This window comes from Tupaia chinensis, unplaced genomic scaffold (genome assembly GCF_000334495.1).
Source record: "Tupaia chinensis unplaced genomic scaffold, TupChi_1.0 Scaffold140874_1, whole genome shotgun sequence".
In the NCBI taxonomy this organism is placed as follows: domain Eukaryota; kingdom Metazoa; phylum Chordata; class Mammalia; order Scandentia; family Tupaiidae; genus Tupaia; species Tupaia belangeri.
In genome coordinates, this window is record NW_006200742.1 from 332,158 (window position 1) to 359,457 (window position 27,300).

A 27,300-nucleotide genomic window follows, 5' to 3' on the forward strand; every position below is an offset into this window, starting at 1 on the left:
TGTGTAATGCAAAATAACTTTTCAATAACAATATTTTCTTGTCTCTTAGCATTTACTGTACGTAAAAGTTAAGAGGATGATTCCCAGTTTGTTAATATTACTCACAACTAACAGAATTGCCTGGTATTTTTTCCTTTGCAATGTAGTATGCGCCTGAGGATATAATCGAGTATGACTATGAGTATGGGGAAGCAGAATATAAAGAGGCTGAAAGTGTAACAGAGACACCCACTGTAGCTGAGGAGACAGTAGCACCAACAGAGGTAAAAACAAAGAAGCGCCTTTGTGTGTGGTGTCCTGCTGTTCGTCATCCTGTGGTTCCTTGTGTTGACTGTTCCTCAGACTTACAATAAACATTTCATTCACCTTACTTCTGTGAACCAATAACTGTGATTTTTATTTGGCAGTAACTCTCCTGAGTGGTGATGCCCATTGTTATCCTGTTTCTCCTTCTTTCATCCATCCTTTTTTTTTTCCTTTCTCACTTTATTTATGTTGGGTGATGCCCATTGTTATCCTGCTTCTCCTTCTTTCATCCATCCTTTTTTTTTTTTCCTTTCTCACTTTATTTATGTTTTCCATTCCATCTTTCACCACGTTTTACAGAAAAAGAAACCCCATTTCAAAAAGAAGATGAAGACAATGGCCACTAAGTCAAAGGAAAAGTCCAAAAAGTTTACACCCCCCAAATCTGAAAAATTTGCATCCAAGAAGAAGAAAAGTTACCAAGCAGCAGCAAAAGCCAAACTAGGGGTCAAGGTAGCAAAGAAAAAGCAATCAAGATCTATCCGAGATAAGCTGGAAGATCTCTGATGAATGAGCTATAGTCTTAACCCAACTAGATAAATACTCATTTGGCTAATACTATCACCAATTAAACCTTGATTTCCATATTTTGGGGATTCATTTGCATGCTTAGTAATAGCTTTTCTTTTCGATTTATGATTAGGCAAATATTGTTGATGATTTTCAAGAATACAACTATGGAACAATGGAAAGTTACCAGACAGAAACTCCCAGGCGTGTATCTGGATCAAATGAGGTAAAAAATACACATAGACAGTATTAAGTCACGGTCCAAGCTTTTAAAATGTGCTATAATAATACGTTACTTTGGAAGAATAAATAATCTCTGAACATATTGAGGTTTTTATTTTTACTAAGGTAAGAGAAACAGTAGCATTGGTTCGCTATTCCTAAAACAGATAGTTTGAAATCAGTGTCAATTCAGGTTTTGCATGACTTTGCTTCATGCAAATGCTAGCTAATCAGACTGAATTGGCTGCTATCACTCAATTGCTTCTGGGATTGAGAAAGCCTTTTGATATGTTGTGACAAAGGGTATTCACAACATGATCCTTCTGTGAGAAGAATCCTTTAAAGTCAAAATTGTATCATTAGCTGATACAATTAGAATTGTATTTCATCTAACCAACTGTGCATTTTTTATGACAGCAAACATTTTTTAGAAAATTTAGTTTTAGTAGATTTTAATAACTAATTTATAAACTTAAGATTATAATGTTAATTATTGTAAGAATACTATATCCTAAACTTTCTTATTTTACATAAAAATATTTAAGTAACATGTAGGAAAAAATGAATCTTCTTGAATTTCACATTTCACATGCTATGCTGATCATAAAAAGAAATTAGTATCTAATTCAATTTAACTTTGATGAATATTTAATATACAGTTCTTTACAATTTTATCAGAAAATGAGTATAGGAAATATATGAGTAATTTAGTTATTAGAAAATCTATATAAAATGTAATATAATGAGAAAAATAAACTCAGTAGTGATTTATGTGCAAACACATGATTTAGAATGATAAAAATGTTTAATCTATTAATTATTTTCTAAAAATAAGTATTAACTGAAGGAGTTTCTTTACTTACTCTCAAATTCATTCAGCTTTTTGGTTCAGAGCCATGAACATAATACCATTCTGACCTTGGATAATATATAACATTTGTAGACAGTGTATTCTCCTTATCTAAGAGTCTAAAAATATTGTAATTATTGGACATTGTATTTTAGTTAACAATTGTTAAATTAATCATTTATCCATATATTTTTATTTACACAATTTTGTGCAATGCTTATTTTCTCAATATTACTCTATCATCTATATTCACTACATCATAGAGAACAAGTTACTTAAAAATGAAATTTAAAAGTAGCAGAATAAATTATTTCATTTGAGCCTCATCAGAATCATCATAAGGCCCCAAATCACATAATAAATATGATTCAAATTTATTTGGCTAATGGGGAATTATTTATAAGGAAAATAAAATGATGCCAGGTTTATTTCCTTTTTCTCAGAAAGTTTTAATGATTTAAATGTTACTTTTCAGTTAATCTTTATTCTGTACTCTTTCTGAGATTTTTCAGTGACATTTTCTATTTCATTATCTTAGATTTCTAGTATTCTAATTTATTTGTTTTAAAAAGAACTCTGGTGTAATGCTACTTACTTATATGCGAGATTCTCTGCGTAATCATTGCAATGGTAAATCTCAGTTTATATTGGGGTCAATTTATTTATGGGATTAAGAATCAAATTTACTTAACTAATCCCTGTAAGCATTGAATTTCATTTTGATGTTCTGTGAGATTTGAAAATTAAGCAAAGCTTTAACTATTTGCATATTTTATAGTTCAAATCTTAAAACTATAAATATCAAACTAACATTTTTTTCAATGAAACAAGCAAATGCACATGTTGATTCCATGTGCATATTTGCAGTTGATTGGGAAAAGTGCTTTGAAAGCAATGTTTTTGTACATACCAATGTACAAATATATTTCTTTCAATGATACTGAAAGGCTACTCTTCCAGGCCTTCAGATTTGCTTGAGTAGTAATAAAATCGCTCCAAACACATGCCATCAAGGTATAATTGCAAATGCTCTCCTTGCTTTACTAACACTAAACTTCATGTTCTCCAATTCCTTGCAACTTAAATTAATAGCCAAATCCAGTTGAAGAAGTATTTACTGAAGAATATCTAACTGGAGAGGATTATGATTCCCAGAGGAAAAATTCAGAGGATACACTGTATGAAAACAAAGGCATAGACGGCAGGGACTCTGACCTTCCGGTAGATGGAGATTTAGGCGAATATGATTTTTATGAATATAAAGAATATGAAGATAAACCAACAAGCCCCCCTAATGAGGAATTTGGTCCAGGTGTACCAGCAGAAACTGATTTCACAGAAACAAGCGTAAGTTGATATTACGCTCTGTATTCTTGTATGTCTTATTTTGAGGATATTTTCATGTTCACTTTAATGTCGTTTCAGGTTTGAAGTACAGATCATTGAGATTTTCTATAAATTATGAATACTTATTACTAGCACATATTGATAGAATCTTCAACATGGGAATCTTCAGCAGTGGCATCTCATACTACTATAGTCTTAATTTGAAAGTATAATCTTGAAATATGATTTCAAAATTTTTTGTCACTAATAAGAGTAAAATAAAGTTATTTTTCTGATTGATAAGTTAATCTCTGACCTTTCATTATTTTGTTAAATTTAATTTGATGTGATTTTCTTATTGCCTTGGAATAATGATTGAAGTTACCATATGTCTTTGTCTTTGTATATATTTTTAAATAATTATTTATTTAATTTTATTTCTTCTTATTATTTTTTAATTTGCTGTAGGGCACAGGCTCGCACCAGAGAGAGACAGAGAGAAAGAGAAAGTGAGGAAGCAAACCACCAGGTCTAGGATTTGAACCATGGTTGGCCTTATGGGAGTCCAGTACATTAACCACTAAGCCATCTGCTGGTCTTTTTTTTTTTTGTTTATGTTTTTAAAAAGCAATTGTTCGTTTATGTTTTAAGATTCAGTATTAATACTTACATGTTTTTCTTTTTAATTCATTATTTAAAGCTTTAGTAGGTTTCTCTTTACATTGTAACAGATTACATTAAGTACATGTAGATGATTAAATTACTTTCATTGAAATTGTCTTACTTAAAGATATTTAGGCTGATTTGAATCTTTTACTCAACAGATACATGGTCATGGTGCATATGGAGAAAAAGGACAGAAAGGAGAACCTGCAGTGGTCGAACCTGTAAGTATTGCTCTAGTACATTTTAAAGGTTGGCACAGTTATTTAATTGATAGTGTAAGTCATCATCACTATAAATTATTATGTATGTTCAAGTGTTACCATTGAAAATCCTGTTGACCAAATGCTTACAATTTGCCACAAAAAGTATTAGTAAGACTCTGCCTTTGGGGGGAATTCTAGTAAACCAAAATAATACAGAGATTGAATTTCAGAATTTACAAGTACAGTAGCACATCCTTATCTGAAGTTTTTCTTTCTATGGTTTCAGTTTATCCATAGTCAACCATGGTCCAATAACTGGTGGACACAGTACAGTAATGTATTTCAAGAGAAAGGAAGAGAGAGATAACACTCTTATCATTTATTGCAGTGTATTTTGATAATTGCTCTATAATATATAACAATAATTACTATTGTTAATCTCTTACTGTACCTAATTTATAAATTAAACTTTTTTTTTTTAAATTAAACTTTTCATAGTTATGTATGCATAGTCAAAGTTATAGTCCACATAGAGTTTGGTGCTATTGTGGTTTGAGCATCCATTGAGGATCTTCAACTGTATCCCTCTTGGGATAAGGAGTGACTAGTATAGCTGAAGCCTGTCTTGCCTAATTCTCTCATTTTACAGCTCGGGAACTTGAGATCTAATGGGTTTCAGTACCTCTCTTAAGGTTTGACTGTTTGATCATTGAGATATTATAGGACTTTCGGTCTTCTAGTTTTCAGTCCAGTGATTTTTTTTTCCCCCTGTGATTTCTATGACTTGATATTATTAGAAATATGTTATTTATAGAAATACTTATTTCTTTTGTATTCAAACTTCAAAATGGCTTAGTCTAAAAATTTTTCTAAAAATTAATTTTTCTATAAAAAGGCTTTAGTTCATACCAAAAGTGATTTTCAAAATATTTATATCAATATTATTACCATTCATGATCTTGGTAAATAACATTTTCTTCTTACTAGGAAGCAATTTTACTATCATTCTCTGTCTTAATTTGCTTTGTGCTACTGTGACAGAAGACCATATACTGGGTAGTTTATGACCATTAGGAGTCTATTTGACTAGTAGTTCTGGTAGCTGGGAAGTCCCAGATCATGGACATGTATCCGATGATGGCTTTTTGTTGCACCATAACATGGTGGACGATGACACATGGCAAGAGACATGTATGCATATGAGAAAAAGAGATAAAGAGACAGAGAGAAAAAGGGGTCTAACTCACTTTTATAACAGACCCATTTTTGCCATAACAGCATTAATCCATTGCTGAGGGCAGACCCTTTATGACCTAATCATCTACTAAAGGCCCTGCCTCTCAGTCTATTGTGCTGGGGATGAAGTTTTCAACACATGAACTTTGGGGTACACATTCAAACTAGAACACGTACCTTAATCAGCAACTTGAGAAAACTAATGCATTAGAACTAAAGGTGGTATTTTCAGCTTTTGCTTAAGGCCATGAAAACCATTTAAGAATTTGCAAGTACATAAAAATTAAAAGAGAGAAAAAAGATAACAAGAAAAAAATACAACTTTAAGGACCTTGTTGGTCATCTACTCCATTGCTCCAAATCACGCCATATACCCACCAAGGGCTTGAAAAAAATTTGTTTCTGAAAGAAATGGTACTTGTTACCAAGATTTAGAACCAGGTTTTTGGATGACATTACAACATTTAACGGTACTGAGCTACAATAGAATTATGAACTGTTTAAAACTGGTTTCTTATCTTGGAAATGGCCCACTATTCTCTTGCCTATTTAAGAACTCATTTAAGAGCTCATTTCATGTTTGCCTCCATTTCTACTTACTTATTGATTCACAAATATTGGGTTCCTACTTTGTGCCTTTGTGAGTGCTGGGAAAAGTTGGTTTACTGTTTTGTCAATATCTTTCTTGGGAGCGCTGAGCCTATTCTCCTTTATATTGTTATTTATTTGAATATTTACTTCCTCTTCAGTTTGTTCACACACTCCCTAAGGTCAAAGATTAAGGCTATCATATTTTAATTTTTTCCTTCCTCATTTCAAAAAAGTTTGTACTTGATCTTATGTAGTTAGAATAGACAATTTACCTTGTAAAAACAGTGATGCAGTACTTTCTTATAGTAACAGTTAACAGTTAGAGGTTAATTTCTCTGGCAAAGATTTTCTATCTTTTTTTTTAATTATAGGGTATGCTTGTTGAAGGACCACCAGGGCCAGCAGGACCTGCGGTATGGAAATATTTTAAGATTAATTTTGTCTTTTAAAAAGTTACATACATACATACATATATATATACATATATATATAATTTCTATTACATTATGAGTTTTCAATATTTTGGACTAATTCAATATCGAATTATAGAGGCAAATATTTGTTCAGAGAAACTGAGTTCTGGAGCTGCCTTCGATTTGGCTATCCAAGGGATGTCCTTTTGAATGCACTAGAATTAAAGTGTTTTAAATATTTTGTTTATTTAAATATCTCTGAATCTTCTAACCTCATTTTTATCTTTCAATCTACAAATTATGAAAACAAAGAAAAATCATCCTTATTTTTTATTAGAGAGATATAGTTATATCTCCACAGATGTAATTGAGAATTCTAGATACACAGTAGCAGCCTTATCTGTGCTGTTGGCACAGAGTAATTATCAGATTCCATTGTGGGTTCCTGATAAGACAGATGCTATTCAGTGTATCTTTATTCTCAGGTGGTTGTACTGCTCAGACCTTGCAATAAGATTTTGTGAAATTAATTTAATCTTTGTAGTCTGAATATGATACTGATAAATTTTAAATACTTTTGCTCATAAAAAAATATAAAAACGTCTCCAAGCAAAATGATTTCTGCTTTTGTTCAAGTTTGCAATCACATTTTTGAGGTCTGATTTTATGAGTATACCATTTCTTCAGGAAGAACTGAGAACCAGCTTCTACCTCCGGAACTTTACGTTGGCATGCTCTCCTTTCCTGTTTGTCTTTGGAATGCTTGCCTCCACCCTAAGAGCAGCTTCATAGAGGAACAGTTTACTAGCTACAGAGTGGTTCCTATATGATCTCTTTTCATAGCAAGATAAATAGGGCAATTGTTTGGGAGACACGTGTATATTTTTGAAACATAAATGAGATCTTCTTTGATTTGAGTAAGATGATTTCTCCTGAATACTAATGAGATTAGGACGCTGACTCAAATCATGACTTGCTTCTCTCTAGGGTCTGATGGGTCCTCCAGGTCTTCAAGGACCCTCAGGGCCTCCTGGTGACCCTGGCGATAGGGTAAGTGAAGAGACTTCCCATTACAAAGGCTTGTAACAGACTGAAACAATTAAAATATATTGTACAAGTTTTACATGTCATCCTGGTGGGAGGAAGGGTGGAGTGAAAAGCATATGAGTTCAAGTTGGCATGAAATTTAAAATTTTTAAAACATTATTTTCAGATTAATATGAATCCCTCACATTAGATTGAGTTCTTCAAAATTGAATTCCAGGCATACATTTCAGGTATTCTCATAGGTATATAATTGGATGATGATAGAATGATTTAATAAACCTGAACTTATGGGGTCAACACATGGCGTGGAGGTTAAGATACTGGATTCTCAGATACTGGGCTGTGGTTAGAGTCCCGAACCTGGCATTATGAAAATCGTGCTGGGTGTGTGTGTGTGTGTGTGTGTGTGTGTGCCCCAAATCCCAAGAAGAGAATGGAGAAGGGATGGCAGTGTGGCCATCCTCCTGGGGAGTGATTTCTCACTTTTACTTTCTCTCTCTCTCTCTGTCTCTCCAGCAAGCACACTTGCCCTTGACAAAAACCATAAGTAAATCAATGAATAAATAAATAAATAAGCAAGCCTGGGTTACATAATGAAATAAATCACTTATATTCAGTCTTTCCAAAATCTTCTTACTTTGTAAAACCACTTTTTTTCTCATCATTTTGAGGCCAATAAATGTGTGCTTTCTTATGTACTTGTTTGCTTTTTAAAAAAAATGGTGGATCAAAGATGCAAATGACTTACATGTTTTACATATTTACAACTTAGAGAAAGCAATATCTCTTTAATTCAAACTTAATGAATAATTATTTTAAAATATTTCAGAAATCCTGGTCTGAATGAGAGCTATTTAATGTTAGAGGCCAGATGTGTGTCATGCAAACATTAGTTTTTCTAACATTGTGTGCTTACATAACCACACACATACAGTGAAATGCAGATATTGTTTTGTAATAAGTCACTCAGTTAATATTTTCTTATTTTAAAATTGTTTCACATTTTCATGACTTTTTGAATTCTCTAATTTTTTGACCTTCAAATCCTATTTCTGGTTATAAATTCATCTCTTGGCACTATGCCTTTACAATACAGTTATATAAATTATATATCAAATTTAGGAAATATTTTATCAAAGAGAAATTATACCATCAAGCTAGATTTGTTAAGATTTAAAATAGTGATTTGTGTATAGAAGCTGTCATTTGAACTTGCTTTTTAAATTCTTTAAAGCTTGTAGACAACCCCTTAAACAGTATTTTTCTGTGTTTTAAATTTTCCCAGAGGGGGTGCACTCACTGGATGGGTTGGGGGAGAGAGAGTGAAAAAAACATCTCCATGGGGAAAGGTCACATGAAATCCCTTCTCCATTTCCCTGTCCTTTCAGGATTTGGGGATACACACATATGTGTCCAGTGTTTTGTTTGTTTGTGTCCCCACTGTGGAGAACAATATGAGGTTTTTCAAAATCTGCAAATAGAACCACCATACAATCCAGCAGTTCCACTCCTAGGTATCTACCTAAAGGATATACTCGGCAGGAAAAACATTTGCACATCCACATTTATTGTTTATTGTTACATTATTCACAACTGACATGAAATCAGATCAAATGTTAGAGAGCAGATTGAATGGATTGAAAAGCGTGGCACATATACACTATGGAATACTGCTCAGCCATACAGAATGACAAGACTCTGGCATTTGGGAGAAAGTAGAAAAATATGGAATTTAATGCCCAGCATGTTTTTAAAGACTCTGAGTCTAGGAAATAAACCAGGAAGTCTGCCATGTGAGATCCAGATACCCCCACCTCAGCTTTAGGATACTATTTAGAATTATGCCATTGGCTGGCCCTAAATAACATTTTAATTGAAGTAAATACTTAGTAGTCTAGAGTTAATGTTAACTCTTTCTAAGAGTCAAGTTTTAATACAAAATTAACATTTGAAAAGTACTGCATTTATTTTTATTTAGAGTACATGGTTGGAGTTGTACTTCTTATATCTAGTTATTTGTTCATTTTAAGAATTTCCCCCATGAAGCTTGATTTGACTGCATAGAAATAGGTCTCAAATGAGTGTATTTCAACAGTAGTCAAAATAAATGAATGATTATGTCTTTTATAGTTCATTTGTTTCTTTTGAGAAAGAGAGAGAAGAAGGGAGAGAGAGAGAGGACACAGTCCCTCAACAGGGTCTTGTGCCATGATCTCTTCTCAACCTTTCTAGCCAGCAGGATCATGGGTGTGTGTGCCCATCATTTACAAGTTGACCAGGGAGCTGAACCTGTGAGCTTCCCTGTGGATCCAGTCTCCCCCCAACCCCACCAAGATTTTACAAGAGTGCACAGATAAAGTGTAAAGGAAAGTGAGAAATCATCCCCTGGGGGGACAGCCATGTCACAATCTCTTATCCATCATTCTCCTCCTGGGATTTGGGGCATGCATGCATACCCGCTTGGCATGGTTTTAGGTCGTCAGGTCCAGGACTCGAACCATGGTTGGCCACGTGGGAATCCAGAGCCTTAACCACCGCACTGTTTGCTGGACCCTGAATCCAGCTTTGTATGACTACCACATTACCACTGGATCACCAAGCTGGCACTATGTTTAATATTGATATGTTAGTTTTAACATATTAAGATCAGTGATTATTTTTCTTAATAAAATATCGGGTTATTGGAACGTCATGATGCGTTTTTGCATACAAAAAGTTTTTGCATACTGAGAACCCAGTATCTATCGTAAGAAACAGTACCTTGTTTTTGATTTCATCTCATTTCTGAAAAATACTGTTGAACCATATCACAGGGAAATCAACTAAAAAAACCATCCCATAAAGCAGAGATACTTGAAATTAAGCAGTCTTTATAAATTAATATCTATCTTAAGAATAGATATTTTAAGCATCTACAAGATCAATACATAAGATTTCTATTAAGTAATCTATTAAATAGATAATATTTAAGAATCTTTTAATGAGTACTTAAATATATCTTCAATTTAATTTTGAATAAATCACTTGTTATTTATTGAAATTTAACCTTTAACTTTAAGAGTCAAACTTGAAACACATGTTTTTTTCACACAGCAGCCCTCCAAAATATATACATTCTTCATTTTACACAGTTTGAATATGCAAATAGACTTCGAGCAAAATTCACAATTTAATTGAATTATTAATTAATAACCTAGCAGCATTAAAATTATCTCAAAGTAGTGCAATGAAAAACAACCTTTTCTAGGTATAGTTATTGAAAGATTAATCAAGGTGGAAGAGCTAAATGCAAATTAGATAATGTAGACTTATTATAGGTTATTCTACTCATAATAAATTTTATTATTTCCTCATTTGTTTATTTTTATTATTTCATTTGCTTTTCCTAGGGTCCCCCAGGACGTCCTGGCTTACCAGGGGCTGATGGTCTTCCGGGTCCTCCTGGTACCATGTTAATGTTACCGGTATGTTGTATTGTTATTGTTATTAAAATTCATTTGTATTAGTCATTTTGTTTCTGAAAATTATTGTTTAACTATATCACAGGGCAGTCACCTGAAAACCATTCTATAAGGCAGAGATACCTGAAATTAAGAAGCTTGTGTAAATTAAGAAAATTTTACAAAATTCTGGTGAATAATAATTTCTGCCTTAGAGCCAAGGTTTCATTATTTGATTCAGTTTCAGTCACACAATTTTTCTTCACGATCTCCAATTCATGGTTTATCCCAGGCTGAATTATTAACCTGTATTTCATATGACCTATAGTTGAAACTTTTAAAGAAGATATATCTATGTGTCATTATTCATTACTGATAAATGTCTTTCTTTGTCATAAGATTCCTTTGTAAAGCTTTTATTGTCCTAGTGCTCTGGATTAAAACAAACAGTATTTTATTTATTAGTTTAAATATTATAGACATAGTTTCAAGAAATAATTAGAGTAAAAATAGATTCATGATGCATTTTAAATTAATATTAAAAGCGTGCTTTAAAATTTTATGAAGGAATATTAGGAAAGATTAGTTTCCTAATATAATTACTTATGACTGAGTATATGAAATAAATACACACATTAGGTTATCAGGAAAGTCATAACATATTTTTCTGTGTTTTTCTATGTAAAATGTGTTATGACTTTCCCAACTCAATATATCTTAAAGAAAATTTCTTCTGTGTTCATGGATATCTCACAGTTTTTAATCAACAAAATAGAGATTGATCTATAACCATTACTTAAGTACACTTGGGTTTTTTACAAATGAATGAAGAATGTGTGTAGCATTTGTGCACGTAAGAACTCCATGACGGTTTACTCCATAATTTCTGAGCTAACAGAATTTACAATTGGAAAGAAATTCTACTCTCTTCTTCTACAAATGGTAAAATGGGGTATAGAAAACTTCTCTGAGAAGTAGGAGAATTATGAAAATAAAAATCTAGTTCTTACAACTCATTACGAAGTTACTGTGGACTTTTGTAAACCACCATCATTTTAAATAAGTGGTTTTTATTTAGTGATCCATGCACCTAATTCAACTTATCTGACAAAGGCTAATTTTGAACTTTACGTGGTCTTCCTAGTTTCGTTATGGTGGTGATAGTTCCAAAGGACCAGCCATCTCTGCTCAGGAAGCTCAAGCTCAGGCCATTCTCCAGCAGGCTCGGGTAAGAAAGACTAGAAGCTGCTTAAACATCTAATATGTGTGTATATGTGTATTTAAAAGATGCAACCATCATGAATAGGATATTTCTTTCTGACTAGTATATTGAACTTAGTTGGAAATACACTAAAAATATTTTATAGTCATATTTAATAATTGAGTATTACAACTATATAGCTGACTCCTGCAATATTGCCATTTGTAATTCTGGCAGTCTCTCACCATAACATACACAATCTCTATTTTTTTCCTTTGAAAGAGTACTGATGGATTTGCAACTGATATTTTTATTTATTCAAAATCAATTTTATCAAGCTAAGGCATAGGTCAATAATTGCTGGATACAGTTAAAAGAATAAAATTGAAATAAATTTGTTTCTCTTAATCTTCTGGATTTTTTGAAATATATCAGATAATACAGAATATTACATTTCTTAGAAAAAGGAAACTTTAAATATGTATTTTAAAGTCTAATTTTTATAATCTAAACTTTTTTTTTTTTTTGAGTTTTTTGCCATTGGGCACGTGCACTCTCCAGAAAGACAGAGAGATACAGAGAGATAGAAAGCGAGAAATCACTCCTCCAGGGGATGGCCATGCCGCGATCCCTTCTCTTACATTCTCCTCTCAGGATCTTGGGCACGCACACACATGTGCCTGGAGTGAGTTTAAGTCACCGGGTCTGGGACTCAAACCATGGTCGATTACATGGGAGTCCATTGACATAGACATTACGCCAACTGTCGGTCCTGTATAATCTAAAATATTTTTATAAAATCCTGCTAATATTGACACATCTATATATATGATCTGTATATATAGACCAAAAGTGTATGTTACATATTTTTAAATTTTATTTATTTATTTCTTTTAGAGGCTTGCCATTTGTTGCATGCACTTGTAGGAGTGAGTGAAAGAAACAAAAACAGAGAGAAAGTGAGAAATCACCTCCCTGGGGAGTTATCCATGCAGCAGTCCTTTCTCTTTCATTCTCCTCCTGGGATCTTAGGTGTTCCTCTTAGGATCTTGGGCACACATGCACATGCACCCAGAATGATTTTCAAGTCATAGTGTCTGGGACTTGAACCACAGTTGGTCATGTGGGAGTACAGCAATGTAAAAACTATGCCATTTGCTGGCTCCAAATTTATGTTTTTTTTAATTAGCTTTTTTTGCAATTATACCTAAGAAAATAAAAAGAATGTACCAGAAAACACTTGGATGTCACATCTTACTTTCATTCATATAATTAGTTTCTTTTTAAGGAAGAAGGAATAAAGGATTTAAGTTAGTAAAAGGTTAACTACTTCTTTATATAAATCATTTCTGTGATCATTTTTTATTTACCGTCATAAATTTATATGTGTATAAAATATTTAAAAATTTAAATGAATGATGTACTTCACTCTCAATATTTGTTTACAAATTTCATAACTCGATTAATATGAAAAGATAGCATCATTTGCTTATATAGTGTATAAAGATAGTGAAAAAATTAAGTGTTTGTTTATTAGGCTTTGGTATAATACAAATCTAAAAATACTTAAAATAATTTGTTAATGATTCCTCTCATTCATCTTATAAATTATACTATTTTGAACAATTATAAGGTAATTATTTGAACCTAGATATTTTATGAGGCCTTTGAATTCCTCTTTGTATTAGTCCTCATAACCTACTTGAAAAATAGGTAGCAAGCATTATAATTCCAATTTTTCAGATATTTAATCTCAAGTATTAAGTATATTGTCAAAAATCTCATGGTGAGTCAGTAGTGGAGTTTTAGAGATTCTGCTATTTTCATCTCATGAACTTGTCTGATATGATTTTGCATTTATTTCTATTATGATATTATTTTTTATATCTTTTTTGAGAAAGCTAAATATTCATCTTTTAAACTTTAATGTTCAAAAATAATACATCATACTAATTTAAAACATCTATCAAATTTTTATCTTTTGTACTCTCTATGTTCAGCTTTCAAGTACACAAATTTCACCTTTCTATTATTTAGTGTAACAGTAGTGCATGTATTATGTTTATAGATACTATGTTTATTATGCCTGTGATGTAACAGTAGTGCATGTTTTGTTTATAGATACTATGTTTATTATGCCTGTGATCACACAAAATAAATATATTTTTCTTTATAGCAATAAATTTGAGATTTTTTAAAAAGTGTATTATTATGGCACTTTCTGCTTTGTACTGACTTTTGTTATTATAATATTTCCTAAAATATTGCTAGAAAATTTTTATTCAAATTTTGTCAAATTGTTCTCTAAAAGTTACATTCAAAGAGAAACGTACTTATACATTTAAGTTAAAAGGGTTACATATTATTCTGAAGTAAATCTGAGAGTAGAAAATTATTAGATACTAGTTAGACTCACCGTAAAATCTACTTTACCTTTGGGAACCAGCAGTTAGCGTAATGGCTATGTCGCTGGACTCCTACTTAGTCGACCGCGGTTCGCGGCCTCGACCCGGTGGCTTAAAACTCATGCTGGGTGCGTGTGCATGCGTGCCCAAGATCCTGAGAGGAGAATGGAGGAGAAGGGATTGCGGCGTGACCATCCCCCCTGGAGGGGGATTTCTCGCTTTCTGTCTCTATGTCTCTCTATGTCTCTCTCTGTCTGGCGAGCGCATGTGCCCTATAGCGAAAACCTCTCCCCCCCAAAAAAAAATCTACTTTACCTTTTATTATTGATTAAATTATAAACTATATGCGCAAGATTACATAAATATTAACATAGTTGTAGAGATGTCTCATATTTATTCAAGTTTTTTGTGTTTCCAGCAACTTGTGGTAACCTGGCACTCTTTCTAGAATGTAGCTATTATGCCTGTGTCATCATTTGTTATTTAACGGTAGCTCTTGCTTGTGCAAATGAATACTGTGTTTTCTTCCAGAACAGCATTACTGAACCTGATATATCTTATTTTCTAGATTGCTCTGAGAGGCCCACCTGGCCCAATGGGTCTAACTGGAAGACCAGGTCCTGTGGTAGGTTATCCAAAGGAGAAAATGTGTGTTAAAATTTCCAAATTAGCATTCTCTGTGCAACCTCTGAAGGCATTGTTTATTTGTCTGGCTAGTAAAAATGGTGTATGTGTACTATTCATGCTTGATATGTTTCCATTTAAGAAATCTCTCATTATATTTTGATAAAAAATGTTAATAACAAGTTTTCAAATCATATAAATAAAATACAAAATTTAAGGAGCCACGGATCCAACAACTAACTTACCAGAGTAAAATTTATGACACTAAAAAAATTGCATTAAATTCTTGAGACTTAATTTAATACTAAACAGAATTTTTATTAAAATATATCTGGGGTCAGAGAAATTATAACACAATTACAGAGGCAAGCAAGATACTTGGTCTTAATTCAAGTTGCCTCCATATTCCATTAGGTGCTTCTGATACTAAAATTATTTTCTCTTTTAGAGTCTTGGCAAATAATGGTGTTTTATTTTTTCCAGTAAGCATACTAAAAAGTTAAGATATTTCAAATAGTTTTTCTAAAATGTCTTTAAATATTTCAAAATGTACCAAATGTTAAGTAGTGCAGCAATTCACAAAAAAGAAAAAAAAAACAAATAAAATGAATACTATATTTTTATTAAGGAAAGAACACTAAGATTCAAACTATGGTTGTGAATTTTAGAATTAGTGAAATAAGTAATTTTAACTATTTGATTTCCAATATAAAAAAAACTACTGACATGGAGCTGGCAGATGGTGAGGTGGTTAAGGGCACTGGACTGCCACATGGCTGACCATGGTTCGAGTTCTGGACCTGGCAGCTTCCTTTCTCACTTTCTCTCTCTTTTTCACTCTTACTCTCTCTCTCACTCTTGCTCTGTCCCTCTCTGGTCAAATGAAACTAAATAAACTAATAGTGTTCAAAAAATAATTCTTTAATAAAAAAAAACCTATTGACTTCTTTCAAATGATTTCACATGCTTTAAATATGTTTTACTGAAATAATCCTATTTGTAGAACATATCATGCTGAAATTTAAAATCTTAACTATGATCTACTTAGTAGACATAGCAAAACTATTTTATTCAAATTTTAATTAAGGACTTATTGTTTTAATTGTTTATTTTGTTTTACTGAACAATTAGTATGACTAGTAGTTTTTTCATCTATTTATTATGTCATCCATAAACTGATGCTTCCCTTAATTAAGTCTTTAAATTGCCTCACATTTTATGTATTTTGAAATACATTTAATCATATGAGCTCGTGTGTACATACTTTCTAACAATATTTTTTACAGAATTTAAATCATGCACATTTCTAAACATACTCATGTTGGTCATATACTTTTACTGCTCTATTTTTCAAAAGTTAATAAGGAAAATGTAAGTTTACATGTCACTCAACAAAGAAGGAAATAGAGTTAATATTTAATTGCTTGTTAGTGACTCAAATTTACAAAACTGAGGCAAGTCAGTACTATGCTAGTGTTTTATGAAATTTGGGAGTAAAATACTGAGTATTTTATTGAAAGTAAAAATTTAAGAGGCCCTAAACTTGAGTCTCTCAGGATGCAGGTACAAGACTGGGATCAGGAAACTGTTTCCTAATGAATGAAATAGGTTGATTCTATTTTTTTATTATTTATTTATTCTTAAAATGTTTTTGCGATAGGGTGTGTGCACTTGCTAGAAAGAGACAGAAAGAGGAAAAGTGAAAAATAACCCCCTAGTGGTTTTTGGTCATGCTGCAATCTCTTCTCTTCATTCTCTTTTTGGGATTTTTGGAACATACACATGCGCCTGGCATGATTTTCAAGCTGTCAGGTTCAGGATTCAAACCATTGTTGACCATATGGAAGTCCAGAGCATGAACCACCATGCCACCAGCACCAGCATGATTCTTTTGGCCAAATATGTTTGGAAAACATTGCCATATCATTTACATATAATCCATCTAGGATCTGTAGCAAAAGAAATTTTATTACTTAACCATCCTGACAAGCAAGTGAATCTGTAGAAGTTAAGGGCGATGTTGAGCAGAACCAGCTGGAGCAAATTGCAACATCTGTTCCTGTTTTGATCCATCATTAAGGGCCAGCCATTTCTTCACATGGGCAAAGAGAAAACACTGAAGACCATGTACAGATTCCCAGTGCCATAGTCAGGAAAAATTAATTTTGTCTAGTTATCTCTTTGTTATGAAAAGTTTTAGCTTCCTTGAATATTAAAGGTAGGCACTGAGAGACAAAATATTCTTTTACAGTTTTCTCTTCTATTATCCTTTTTTAAAAACATCAAACAGAATCGTTCTGATATCTATTACTGCTAGAATCTAAAAACTTATTTTGTACTTCAAGATTCCAAATAAGTCAACATTTATATTTTGACATAAATATGTACCTTTTTCCAATGAAAAAATATTTTATTGAGTTGTCTTACAGACCAATGAAGGTCTATCTATCTAATGTTAAAGGAATTTAGAAAAATATTTTTTCATATTCTGTTAATGTAAATTATTGTATGATAATTTTTATAGTAAGTATTTTGGAAAAGTTATTATAATCTCTTGAGTAGGTAGTGCTTATATACGGAAGAAATAATTCAGTCAATTAAAGATAAATTGACTGTTTTTTATTTGCATTCAATTCAGTGATTATTAATCTGATTTAATGCAAAACCAATTTTTCCCTTACAGAGATGTAGTTGCAAGAAATCTTAATTAGAAGCTCAAAAGTTGTTACTCTAGTTTTTCATGTAACTGAACCTTTCCATATTTCTTGATGTATATCAATAGTTATTTTACTTTGGAGCCACCAGAGGGCTCTAGATAGTTAATATTTTCAACAGCATAATTTAAATCTTTTTTGAACTTTGAACCACTGCTCTATTTAATAGAATGATGATTTAAATAGATCAGAGATTTGCTAAACACAAAATTTGCTCTTGCAGCATGAAGTAACTATAATTATTATGTTCATTTTAAATGTTCTAAAGCTTTTGGAGATATAAATGATTTAGTATTTAAAATTTCACAACTCCTTTATGAAGTGATTTAATTTTTTTCAGTTATTGTGCCAGGTTTTCATTTCACCTTTTTAATTTGGTAAATGTTTGTAACATGTTTGTTATAAAGATTGATTCTTATGACTAATAACAAAACAATCTGGGGGAAAATGGCTTTAACATTATTTCACAATTATAATTAAAGCAATGGCATATGTTTTTGATATTTTATTGCTATAGAATTCAAAATTTGGAAAGTATCTGAGTATAAAGGTGCTAATGTTGTGCCGAGTCTTTAGTATATAATTGGATTAAGTACATACTCCACTCAGAGAATGTGTGGGTGTAGTACTGTTCAGCAATGCAGTGATAAATAATGCCTTCATCATCATAACTCTTCTGATAGTGCACAGATTAAAAAATTCTTCGTGTGATTTTATGAGATAGGCTCCTGTGATTTTACATGTAAAATTTAGCCCTTTAAGTATAGCTTACAAACTGGAATGCAATCAGTGTGCTGAGAAAAGATGTACTTCAATGAAAGGGTATGAAAATTTTATTGTATTAATAGTATCATACTATTTTGACTAAATAAATTTTGAATAATGTATAGTTATATCAAGTCAAAATGGTGGGATAAGAAATTAGGGAATTGGTAAGTGAAATGTCTATGCATTTATTTTTTCTCTACAGGGAGGACCTGGTTCAGCTGGGGCCAAAGGTGAGAGTGGTGATCCAGGTCCTCAGGTAAAATAAATAAATAAATAAATAAATAAATAAATAAATAAATAAATATTTTTAAAAAATTTGAATATTTTCCCTTATTTTGTTCTTAACTTTATCAAGTAGGCCAATACAAGTATCTGATATCTGTTTTATGAGTAAAGAAATCATTTACATTATCTTCAAGTCCACATCACCTCTTTCAAATATAATCATGTCTTTATATAAACTTAGTAAGTAATATAACCTTTTGGTAAGAAGCCATTCAGAAAAATAGATTCTCTTGTCATCTGCCTCAACTGAACATTTGTATAAAAATAATTTCTTCTGGGTTAAAGATTAAGGTAAAGCTAAGAGGATATTAATTTCTAAAACTATCTCTCTTGATGTGATTGCATTTCTCAAGACTTCTATTAAAGGGGATGGGATCTGATGCAACTGTAAAATGCAGACCCACATGGGAAGGTCCCTGATTCACATTCGAGACCTCCCTGAGTCCCCTGGGCATGGATGTGTTCATGATCAGAGGTGGTTGAGGCTGGGAATGGATTGTGACAAGGAATCTGTCTCTTTGTCTCTGTCTTTTTCTGTCATGTGCTCACGAATAAAATTTAAAAAACCCTGAAAAGTATTCTATAGTATGATTTAATTACGATATTTTGATATAGGGTCCACGAGGTGTCCAAGGTCCCCCTGGTCCAACAGGAAAACCTGGAAAGAGGGTATGGCTTATTTTAATCATGTATTTTGAAAACATTTGTCATGACCAGTTGCTTTGCTTTCTTTTAGTCCCTGCTAGTAGGATCCCTTATACTTGATCATGTTCTTGGCATTATCAGGGTCGTCCAGGTGCTGATGGAGGAAGAGGAATGCCAGGCGAACCTGGGGCAAAGGTCAGGCGCTTGTATATGTGTATAGTGAGATCTTATCTTCAGCCCACCCCAGAAAGTTTATATTTTAAAATAACATTTCTGAATAGGAAAGAATATATCCCATTGAAATTACAGTACAAATTTAGACTGAGAATGCAATGATGATGATTTCACAGGGAGATCGAGGATTTGATGGGCTTCCAGGTCTGCCAGGTGACAAAGGCCACAGGGTAAGATTCATCTTTTACTTTTTATCAAGGGATAATAAAAGCATTATGGAATATTTTAAAATGTGTACACTTTGGGAAATTGGAAGAAGAAAATTAATTTAAATTTTTGTGAGTCCATGTAGTACATTACTATAGCTAATGGATACCTGATGAAATAGGTAAAATTGCACAAGTGATATCCATGTAAATTATTAAATTGTTTTTAAAACATTTAACTCCTTTTATGCAAATATAGATTCAGGGAAGATATTTGCATTCAGTATGAGGAGAATATGTTAACACAAAAACAAGTGTGAAGACTTAATTTTGTGTATTATTTTAAAATAATTACCTCAGTTTCCCTCTTACCGTTTTTTTTTTTCCCATGGAAATATACTCAAAAGAAGACACCTACGAGCAGTCTGTCAGTAGTGTAGTAATATGCTGGTCACTGTATTATTTCTTTGTGATGATACAAACTTTCAGTCCAATTTGAGAGCCAAGAATTCTTAAACTACCATGCTAAATAGCAATATAATCCAGTAGTTATTTTTAGTGGGAAATTATAAAAACCCCCTCAAAAAAAAAAAAAAGATCAGTTTTGGATTTTCCTATCTTTCTTCATAAGAAGTTAAGGATGAAGGTAGGACAAGGTGTAGGGGTTAGAGAAGAGAAAAAAATAGAAAAAGAAAACAAAAACCTTATAGATGTCTACCAAAATATCTAGTGTATGCCTAACACATGTACAGACAAATACGTAATTTGACTTTTTTCTAATCCAGAATTTCTTTAGTCCTCACATAAGTTATCTTTATTTAATATAAATTATTTAAAGTTATAAATATTTAAATGAAAATCACTAACATACATCCATATTTTAAAGTCTTTTGCACAATTATTTTCTGAATATTTGTGATAATAGAATGACTGCAAATTATTTTAGATATTAATTTATTTAAACCTTTATTGTATTAAAAGTTGAGGAAACTTTTTTTCTAGCATTATGTTAGGCAAAGCTGGTTAAAGTTGTTATTATGATTTATTTATGATTTATTTGTAAAGTATTCTGAGAAAGGCAAAAAAAAAAAAAAGAATAAATTTTCCTGACAAAGTTCCTATCAATTTAATTAGGATGGCTACCTAAAATTAATTTATTTAAACCTTTATTGTATTAAAAGTTGAGGAAACTTTTTTTCTAGCATTATGTTAGGCAAAGCTGGTTAAAGTTGTTATTATGATTTATTTATGATTTATTTGTAAAGTATTCTGAGAAAGGCAAAAAAAAAAAAAAGAATAAATTTTCCTGACAAAGTTCCTATCAATTTAATTAGGATGGCTACCTAAATGACTTTTAGACAGTTTGCTTGCTTCAAATCTCAATGATATTTGTATTCATTTAACAGGGTGAACGAGGTCCCCAAGGTCCTCCCGGTCCACCTGGTGATGATGGAATGAGGGTACGAGATTGTTTTTCCCTTTAAATTTGTTATAGGGTAAGTGTGCTTAGGAGAGAGAGAGAGAGAGAGAGAGAGAGAAAGTGATAATCGCCCCTCAGGGGAGGTGGCCATACCACAATCCTTTCTCCTCTATTCTCTCATGATTTTGAGTATGCACACTCATGCACCTGGCCTGTTTTCCAAGCTGCTGAGGCTGGGACTTGAACCACTCCGTTAGCCATGTGAAATCCAGCTGCCTTAACCACTATGCTACCGGCTGGTCCAAGACTTTCAATTTCTTTAAGAAATATTAACAGTGAAATGTAAGAGAACACATTTCTGTTGAAGTGATACATTGTCTGATGACACTGTCCTACCATTCATTTTGCCAATGACAGGGAGAAGATGGAGAAATAGGACCAAGAGGTCTTCCAGGTGAAGCTGTAAGCAACTTATTTTTTTATAATTCTTTTAAAATAATAATATTCCTCTCTTTGAGGAATAGTAACTGGTGTTATGTATATAAAGGAAATGATACAATGAGGTAAACATTGCAATCTTAATAAAGCTAACCAAGTAATTGTCATGTGAAAAAAAAAAAAAGTAGGATATATTTCCTTTTGTTACCGAGAAAAAGCTTAGACAATTGAGAAAAAACACTATAATAGAACATCCTGCCAACCAAAAAATACCACCTAGTTTTTGTAGCTTTCCTTGTACCTGCCTGCCTGCCTGCCTGCGTCCCTCCTTCCTTCCCTCCAACGTTCCATCCTTCCTTCTTTCCTTTCTTTTATTGGCTATTGCTCCAGAAATATGTATTTAGGATAAACTATACCAGATTATATTATTTTATTCTATCAAATATAGGAGACTTAACTGGGGATGCTTACTCATAGGTAGTTAACAAAAGAACTAGGTGATAAAATGGGAAATAGGACCAAGAGGTCTTCCAGGTGAAGCTGTAAGCAACTTATTTTTTTATAATTCTTTTAAAATAATAATATTCCTCTCTTTGAGGAATAGTAACTGGTGTTATGTATATAAAGGAAATGATACAATGAGGTAAACATTGCAATCTTAATAAAGCTAACCAAGTAATTGTCATGTGAAAAAAAAAAAAAGTAGGATATATTTCCTTTTGTTACCGAGAAAAAGCTTAGACAATTGAGAAAAAACACTATAATAGAACATCCTGCCAACCAAAAAATACCACCTAGTTTTTGTAGCTTTCCTTGTACCTGCCTGCCTGCCTGCCTGCGTCCCTCCTTCCTTCCCTCCAACGTTCCATCCTTCCTTCTTTCCTTTCTTTTATTGGCTATTGCTCCAGAAATATGTATTTAGGATAAACTATACCAGATTATATTATTTTATTCTATCAAATATAGGAGACTTAACTGGGGATGCTTACTCATAGGTAGTTAACAAAAGAACTAGGTGATAAAATGGCTTCTTAATTTCAGTTACTTTGCCACATTATAGAGCTGTTAAATTCAAGAAAGTAGAAGAGAGAGTAAAATAATGTCTTTGTAAAGAAGGAAAAGAAGGTGAGCAGGTGGAGGAAGGGGAAAAGGAAACGAGATCTCACTTAAGAGTCTCTATAATGTCCATGTATCCATCCATCTGTTGATTTTTTTCCCCTCCCCAAATGTTTTCTCAAGGTAGAATATACCTCAATGTAAAATAAATGAAAATCAGAGTTCTTCTAATTGTGTAGTATATCTGATCAAATAATAAGATTCAGTTTTAGTGTTGCCATTCAAATCAGAACATGACATAAACATGCTTTATTTAAACTATTACCTATTTTTGAAATTCTCCAAGTGATTCATATGTAAATGTATAGAATCAAAGTTACAGGGTGTGTGCTCAAGATTCACTGTTATCCATTCTGGTTTTGGGATCAGTATAAACACTAAATATTGTTACATAAAAATGGCACGTTGAACATTGCTTTCCATGCGTGAAGGGAAGATGTGCTCATTTTTACTCTAAATGTTCCATTAAAATTTCTTCAGAGAAAGAGGTAGGTTTGGGTGGATTTCTTATAAAGACATGCTTTTCTTGTTTATCTCCTCCTAGGGTCCACGAGGTTTGCTAGGACCGAGGGGAACACCGGGACCTTCAGGACAGCCTGTATGTATTATTGGAAAGATTCAAGATTTTCTAGGGAAAGCTTGTCGCTCAAATCATTAAAGCTGGGAGATCATGAAAGTTCTCAGGAGAAAGCCAAGAGTTTACTGCCTTTTTATAGTGTCTAAGATCTAACGATGCTGCTGCTCAGTTTAACTAATAATGCCCTCTGCCCTTCTTTTTTTTTTTTTTTCCCTTCTTTCCTTTTGGTTTATGTATTCTGTTGTTTTCATGATATATCTCCAGCATTTGGATTGCTGCTAAATTGTCCTCAATGTGAACTTGGATATGAGACCATAGAATATAGGTCATGCACTTTTTCTTATTTCCATTAAACACTAAAATAATTTTTAGTCACTTTAGGCTGATGGGTGTCATGAGGTTAGATTGGTCTTTTTGATTTTCTATTTTAGCATCCACAGTGTTAAACAATCATACCTATTTACTTTCTTCTTCATTGAAGGGCATTGCAGGCATAGATGGCCCCCCAGGACCAAAAGGGAACATGGTATGTAACAAATACCCATAAAAAAAGCTTCTCATGACAATGTAAGCACTAATAAACCATTTTTGTGGCCTAATCTGAAATAAAGATTTCTTACAACATTTTGCTAATTATATTAACTTCTGCTACCATTAACATTTTGCAGTATTTTCCAGATGCTCTTTGAGAAAAACTGATTAAGGAGCTATTTTCTAATTGAAAAGAAAAAAATAAAAAACCTATTCTGTGTAATAGCCCTGTTAAAAAAATCTGCATTTTCTTATGGCAGGGTCCCCAAGGGGAGCCAGGACCTCCAGGTCAGCAAGGAAATCCAGGACCTCAAGTAAGTCTAAGTCATTTGCAGTTCCTTTGAGATAACGGGTAAGAGAGGGGCCAACTGCAGATATGAAGGTTAGGGCACTGGACCCCATCAGACTGTCTCTGCATTTGAGTTCTGGATCTGGCGGCTTGACAATCAGCAATGGGCATGTGTGTGTACATGCCCAGGATCCTGAGAGAAGAGGGCAGAGGGATTAAGGTTTGTCCGTCTCTCATGGAGGGTGATTTTTCACTTTCCGTGTCTCTCTCTCTCTGTCTTTGTCTTTGTCTCTCTCCAGGAGTGCATGAATCCTGTAGCAGAAAATGAAAGGGAAAAAATATTTTTTCAGAAGAAAATTGACAGTCTCAAAATTTTCTGTGTAAAGCACTGCTTAAAATGTGAATATAGGAAGACCTTCCTTCCTTCCTTTCTTTCTCCTACTTCCTTCTTTCTCCCTTCTTCCCTCTCTCTTCTTCTCCTGCTCTCCCTTCCTTCCTTTTTTTTTTCTTTTTCTATTTTGAACAAATTTACAGAGGCTCCTTTATTTCTTAAGTAAAACAAGTCATCATTCAGCTTTTACGAAATGCTAGGACCAAGAGCCAAACTTGCAGGAGGGTTCTGAATAGGATCTCACCACAGTCTATTGCAGAAAGAGTAGAGTATGCAAAACTTCTTTAGTGCTCCAAATATGTAGAGAGACCAATCTATCTATCCCTATCTATCTATCTATCTATCTATCTATCTATCTGTCTATCTATATTGGGGGAGCCGAAATTCTTATAACTCATTTCATGTGCAATAGAGGACTAATCATTTACTATTTAAAAGTGTATTATTGTGATATGATTTTTAACATATGAAATATCTTTCTTTAAAATAGGGTCTTCCTGGTCCACAAGGTCCAATTGGTCCTCCTGGTGAAAAAGTAAGTTATTCTGTTATTCTAGAAATGCCCGATAGAAAGTTTGGGTTAACAGCATCAGGCAGGTCTAAAACCTGTGTTCTGTGATAAGATAGCTAAATGCTCAGCCATAAGGAATTAATTTAGAGTGAAACTATGAGAGGACAATATGAGGAGGATTCATTCTATTTCTTCAACTTGAAGATAAAAGATATAATATATAATTTAGTTTATGGTATCAGTAATAGAAACAATACATTTATAAAGGAGTTTATCATAATATGCTGCTTGAGGGCTTACACTGCTAGAATTGCATTCCTTTCGGCTGTGCCATCTTTTTAAATACACATATATATTATATATGTATAGGTGATCAGTCCCGCTTACTTCCACTCCTCCCTCCTTGTCTTTGGACCGTGAAAAGTCCATGAGTAGTAACTTCTGGAGCTGAGTAACTTACAGATTACAAAGTGAAACAACCTTTACATGAAAAAGTAATTTGCATGTGTGATATAGAAGGGTTTTTATTAGGTATTACAAGTTTACTTTTAAACATTTGACTTATGATCCAAAGTAACCATTATTTGATGTTGGTAGTAAAGCTGATTATGATAAACACCTTTAATTGTATGTTTTCAAGTCATCATATGTTCACATGCTCAAATCTTCATTAACAAAATTTAAGCAATTCTTGAATTGTATGAGTATCTCCTTAATATATCATTTACAAAGCAAACAAACATACAAAAATTAATGTGAATGATACAGTTTCAAAATTACCATTTGGGTTGTTTTCAAATGTGACATTATTGGTAATACTGATATCAGAATTGTATTGGTGTGATAGTTTTTTATCATGATTTAATTTCTTTCTCTTGTTTAAAAAGTATAATTAATTTTGCTTTGAACAAAGTGTTTGTAGCAAGGCCCCATTAAGGGAAAATTGTGAAATTGTCATTGCTACCATTTTTCATGGCCAGATTCCCTAATATTTCCTGTAGCGTGTGGTTACAACGCACCTGTTAGCTTGCATTCTGTAACACCTTTTTGTTTTCTTCGTCTTGTTGATTTTTATTAAAATATCAGTTAAAGATATTAAAGCTTATTGAGGCACAAATTAGATACCTTAAAAATTCATTTATTTTTAATCCACAAATTAGTGATTTCTAATAAATTTATGAAATTGTACCACACTCTAATTTTTATAACATTTATACTCTTCTAGAAAGAATTTTTGTGTAAATTTTCAGCCTCTTTTATCACTTCCAGACCTAGCCAACAACTAATCTGCTTTCTATCTTTTAGATTTGCCTTTTCTGAATTTTCATATGAATGAATTTAATATATGGATTTAATGATATGAATGAATATAATATGTCCCTTTATGTCTGGCTTCTTTCATTTTGCATAATGTTTCTGAGGTTTGTCCATGCTATAGTATGTATCAGCATTTTATTCTTTCTTGTTGCCTATTAATTGGAAATACCATATTCTGTTTACTGATTCAGCAGTTGATGGGTGTTTTATACTTTTTCTAATTTAAAAATAGTGGTGCTGTGAATAGTTGCATACAAGTATATTTAGACAAGTTTAATTTCTTTATGGTAGACACTTAGAAATGGAATTGCTGGGTCATTTAATAAACATGTTTAACATTGTGTAAAGTTTCCAGACCTTTTTCAAAGCGATTGCACCATTGTCTCCTTTCCATCATCACTCTATGATGTTATTAGTTTCTCCACATTCTTGCCAATACTTATTATGGTCTGTCTTCTTGATGATGATCATTCTTGGTGGGAGATGATGTCTCTTTGGGGTTTATATTTGCATTTTCCTAATTACAAGTAATACTAAGCATTCTTTCAGGTGTTTATTGACTATTTCTTTTGGGTCAGCAGAAAAGTCTTAACTTATTTTTGCATTGAAAAAGACAGAAAAACAGGTCATGACTTTTAAAATGATCTAAAAGTCTTCTTGATGATGATCATTCTTGGTGGGAGATGATGTCTCTTTGGGGTTTATATTTGCATTTTCCTAATTACAAGTAATACTAAGCATTCTTTCAGGTGTTTATTGACTATTTCTTTTGGGTCAGCAGAAAAGTCTTAACTTATTTTTGCATTGAAAAAGACAGAAAAACAGGTCATGACTTTTAAAATGATCTAAAATGATCCAATATATATATGTGTATATAT

The 27,300-nt window shown here is 32.5% G+C and overlaps 1 protein-coding gene across 2 annotated transcripts in view; it reads left to right on the forward strand.

The window, feature by feature from the left end:
* The window catches only part of COL11A1 (collagen type XI alpha 1 chain), a 237,181-nt gene that overhangs the window by 70,292 nt on the left and 139,589 nt on the right, over nucleotides 1-27,300 (forward strand). The window contains exons 6-24 of one of the 2 annotated variants that reach the window (XM_006162840.3): nucleotides 147-263; nucleotides 950-1,042; nucleotides 2,981-3,235; nucleotides 4,039-4,101; nucleotides 6,282-6,323; nucleotides 7,311-7,373; nucleotides 10,760-10,834; nucleotides 11,955-12,038; nucleotides 14,985-15,041; nucleotides 18,725-18,778; nucleotides 19,423-19,476; nucleotides 19,594-19,647; nucleotides 19,803-19,856; nucleotides 21,239-21,292; nucleotides 21,670-21,714; nucleotides 23,351-23,404; nucleotides 23,865-23,909; nucleotides 24,175-24,228; nucleotides 25,085-25,129. In XM_006162840.3, the coding sequence (XP_006162902.1) occupies nucleotides 147-263; nucleotides 950-1,042; nucleotides 2,981-3,235; nucleotides 4,039-4,101; nucleotides 6,282-6,323; nucleotides 7,311-7,373; nucleotides 10,760-10,834; nucleotides 11,955-12,038; nucleotides 14,985-15,041; nucleotides 18,725-18,778; nucleotides 19,423-19,476; nucleotides 19,594-19,647; nucleotides 19,803-19,856; nucleotides 21,239-21,292; nucleotides 21,670-21,714; nucleotides 23,351-23,404; nucleotides 23,865-23,909; nucleotides 24,175-24,228; nucleotides 25,085-25,129 (1,362 nt within the window). Of the gene's footprint in view, nucleotides 1-146; nucleotides 264-606; nucleotides 760-949; nucleotides 1,043-2,980; nucleotides 3,236-4,038; nucleotides 4,102-6,281; nucleotides 6,324-7,310; nucleotides 7,374-10,759; nucleotides 10,835-11,954; nucleotides 12,039-14,984; nucleotides 15,042-18,724; nucleotides 18,779-19,422; nucleotides 19,477-19,593; nucleotides 19,648-19,802; nucleotides 19,857-21,238; nucleotides 21,293-21,669; nucleotides 21,715-23,350; nucleotides 23,405-23,864; nucleotides 23,910-24,174; nucleotides 24,229-25,084; nucleotides 25,130-27,300 lie in introns of both variants that reach the window. The other variant, XM_006162841.3, reaches the window with a different exon arrangement.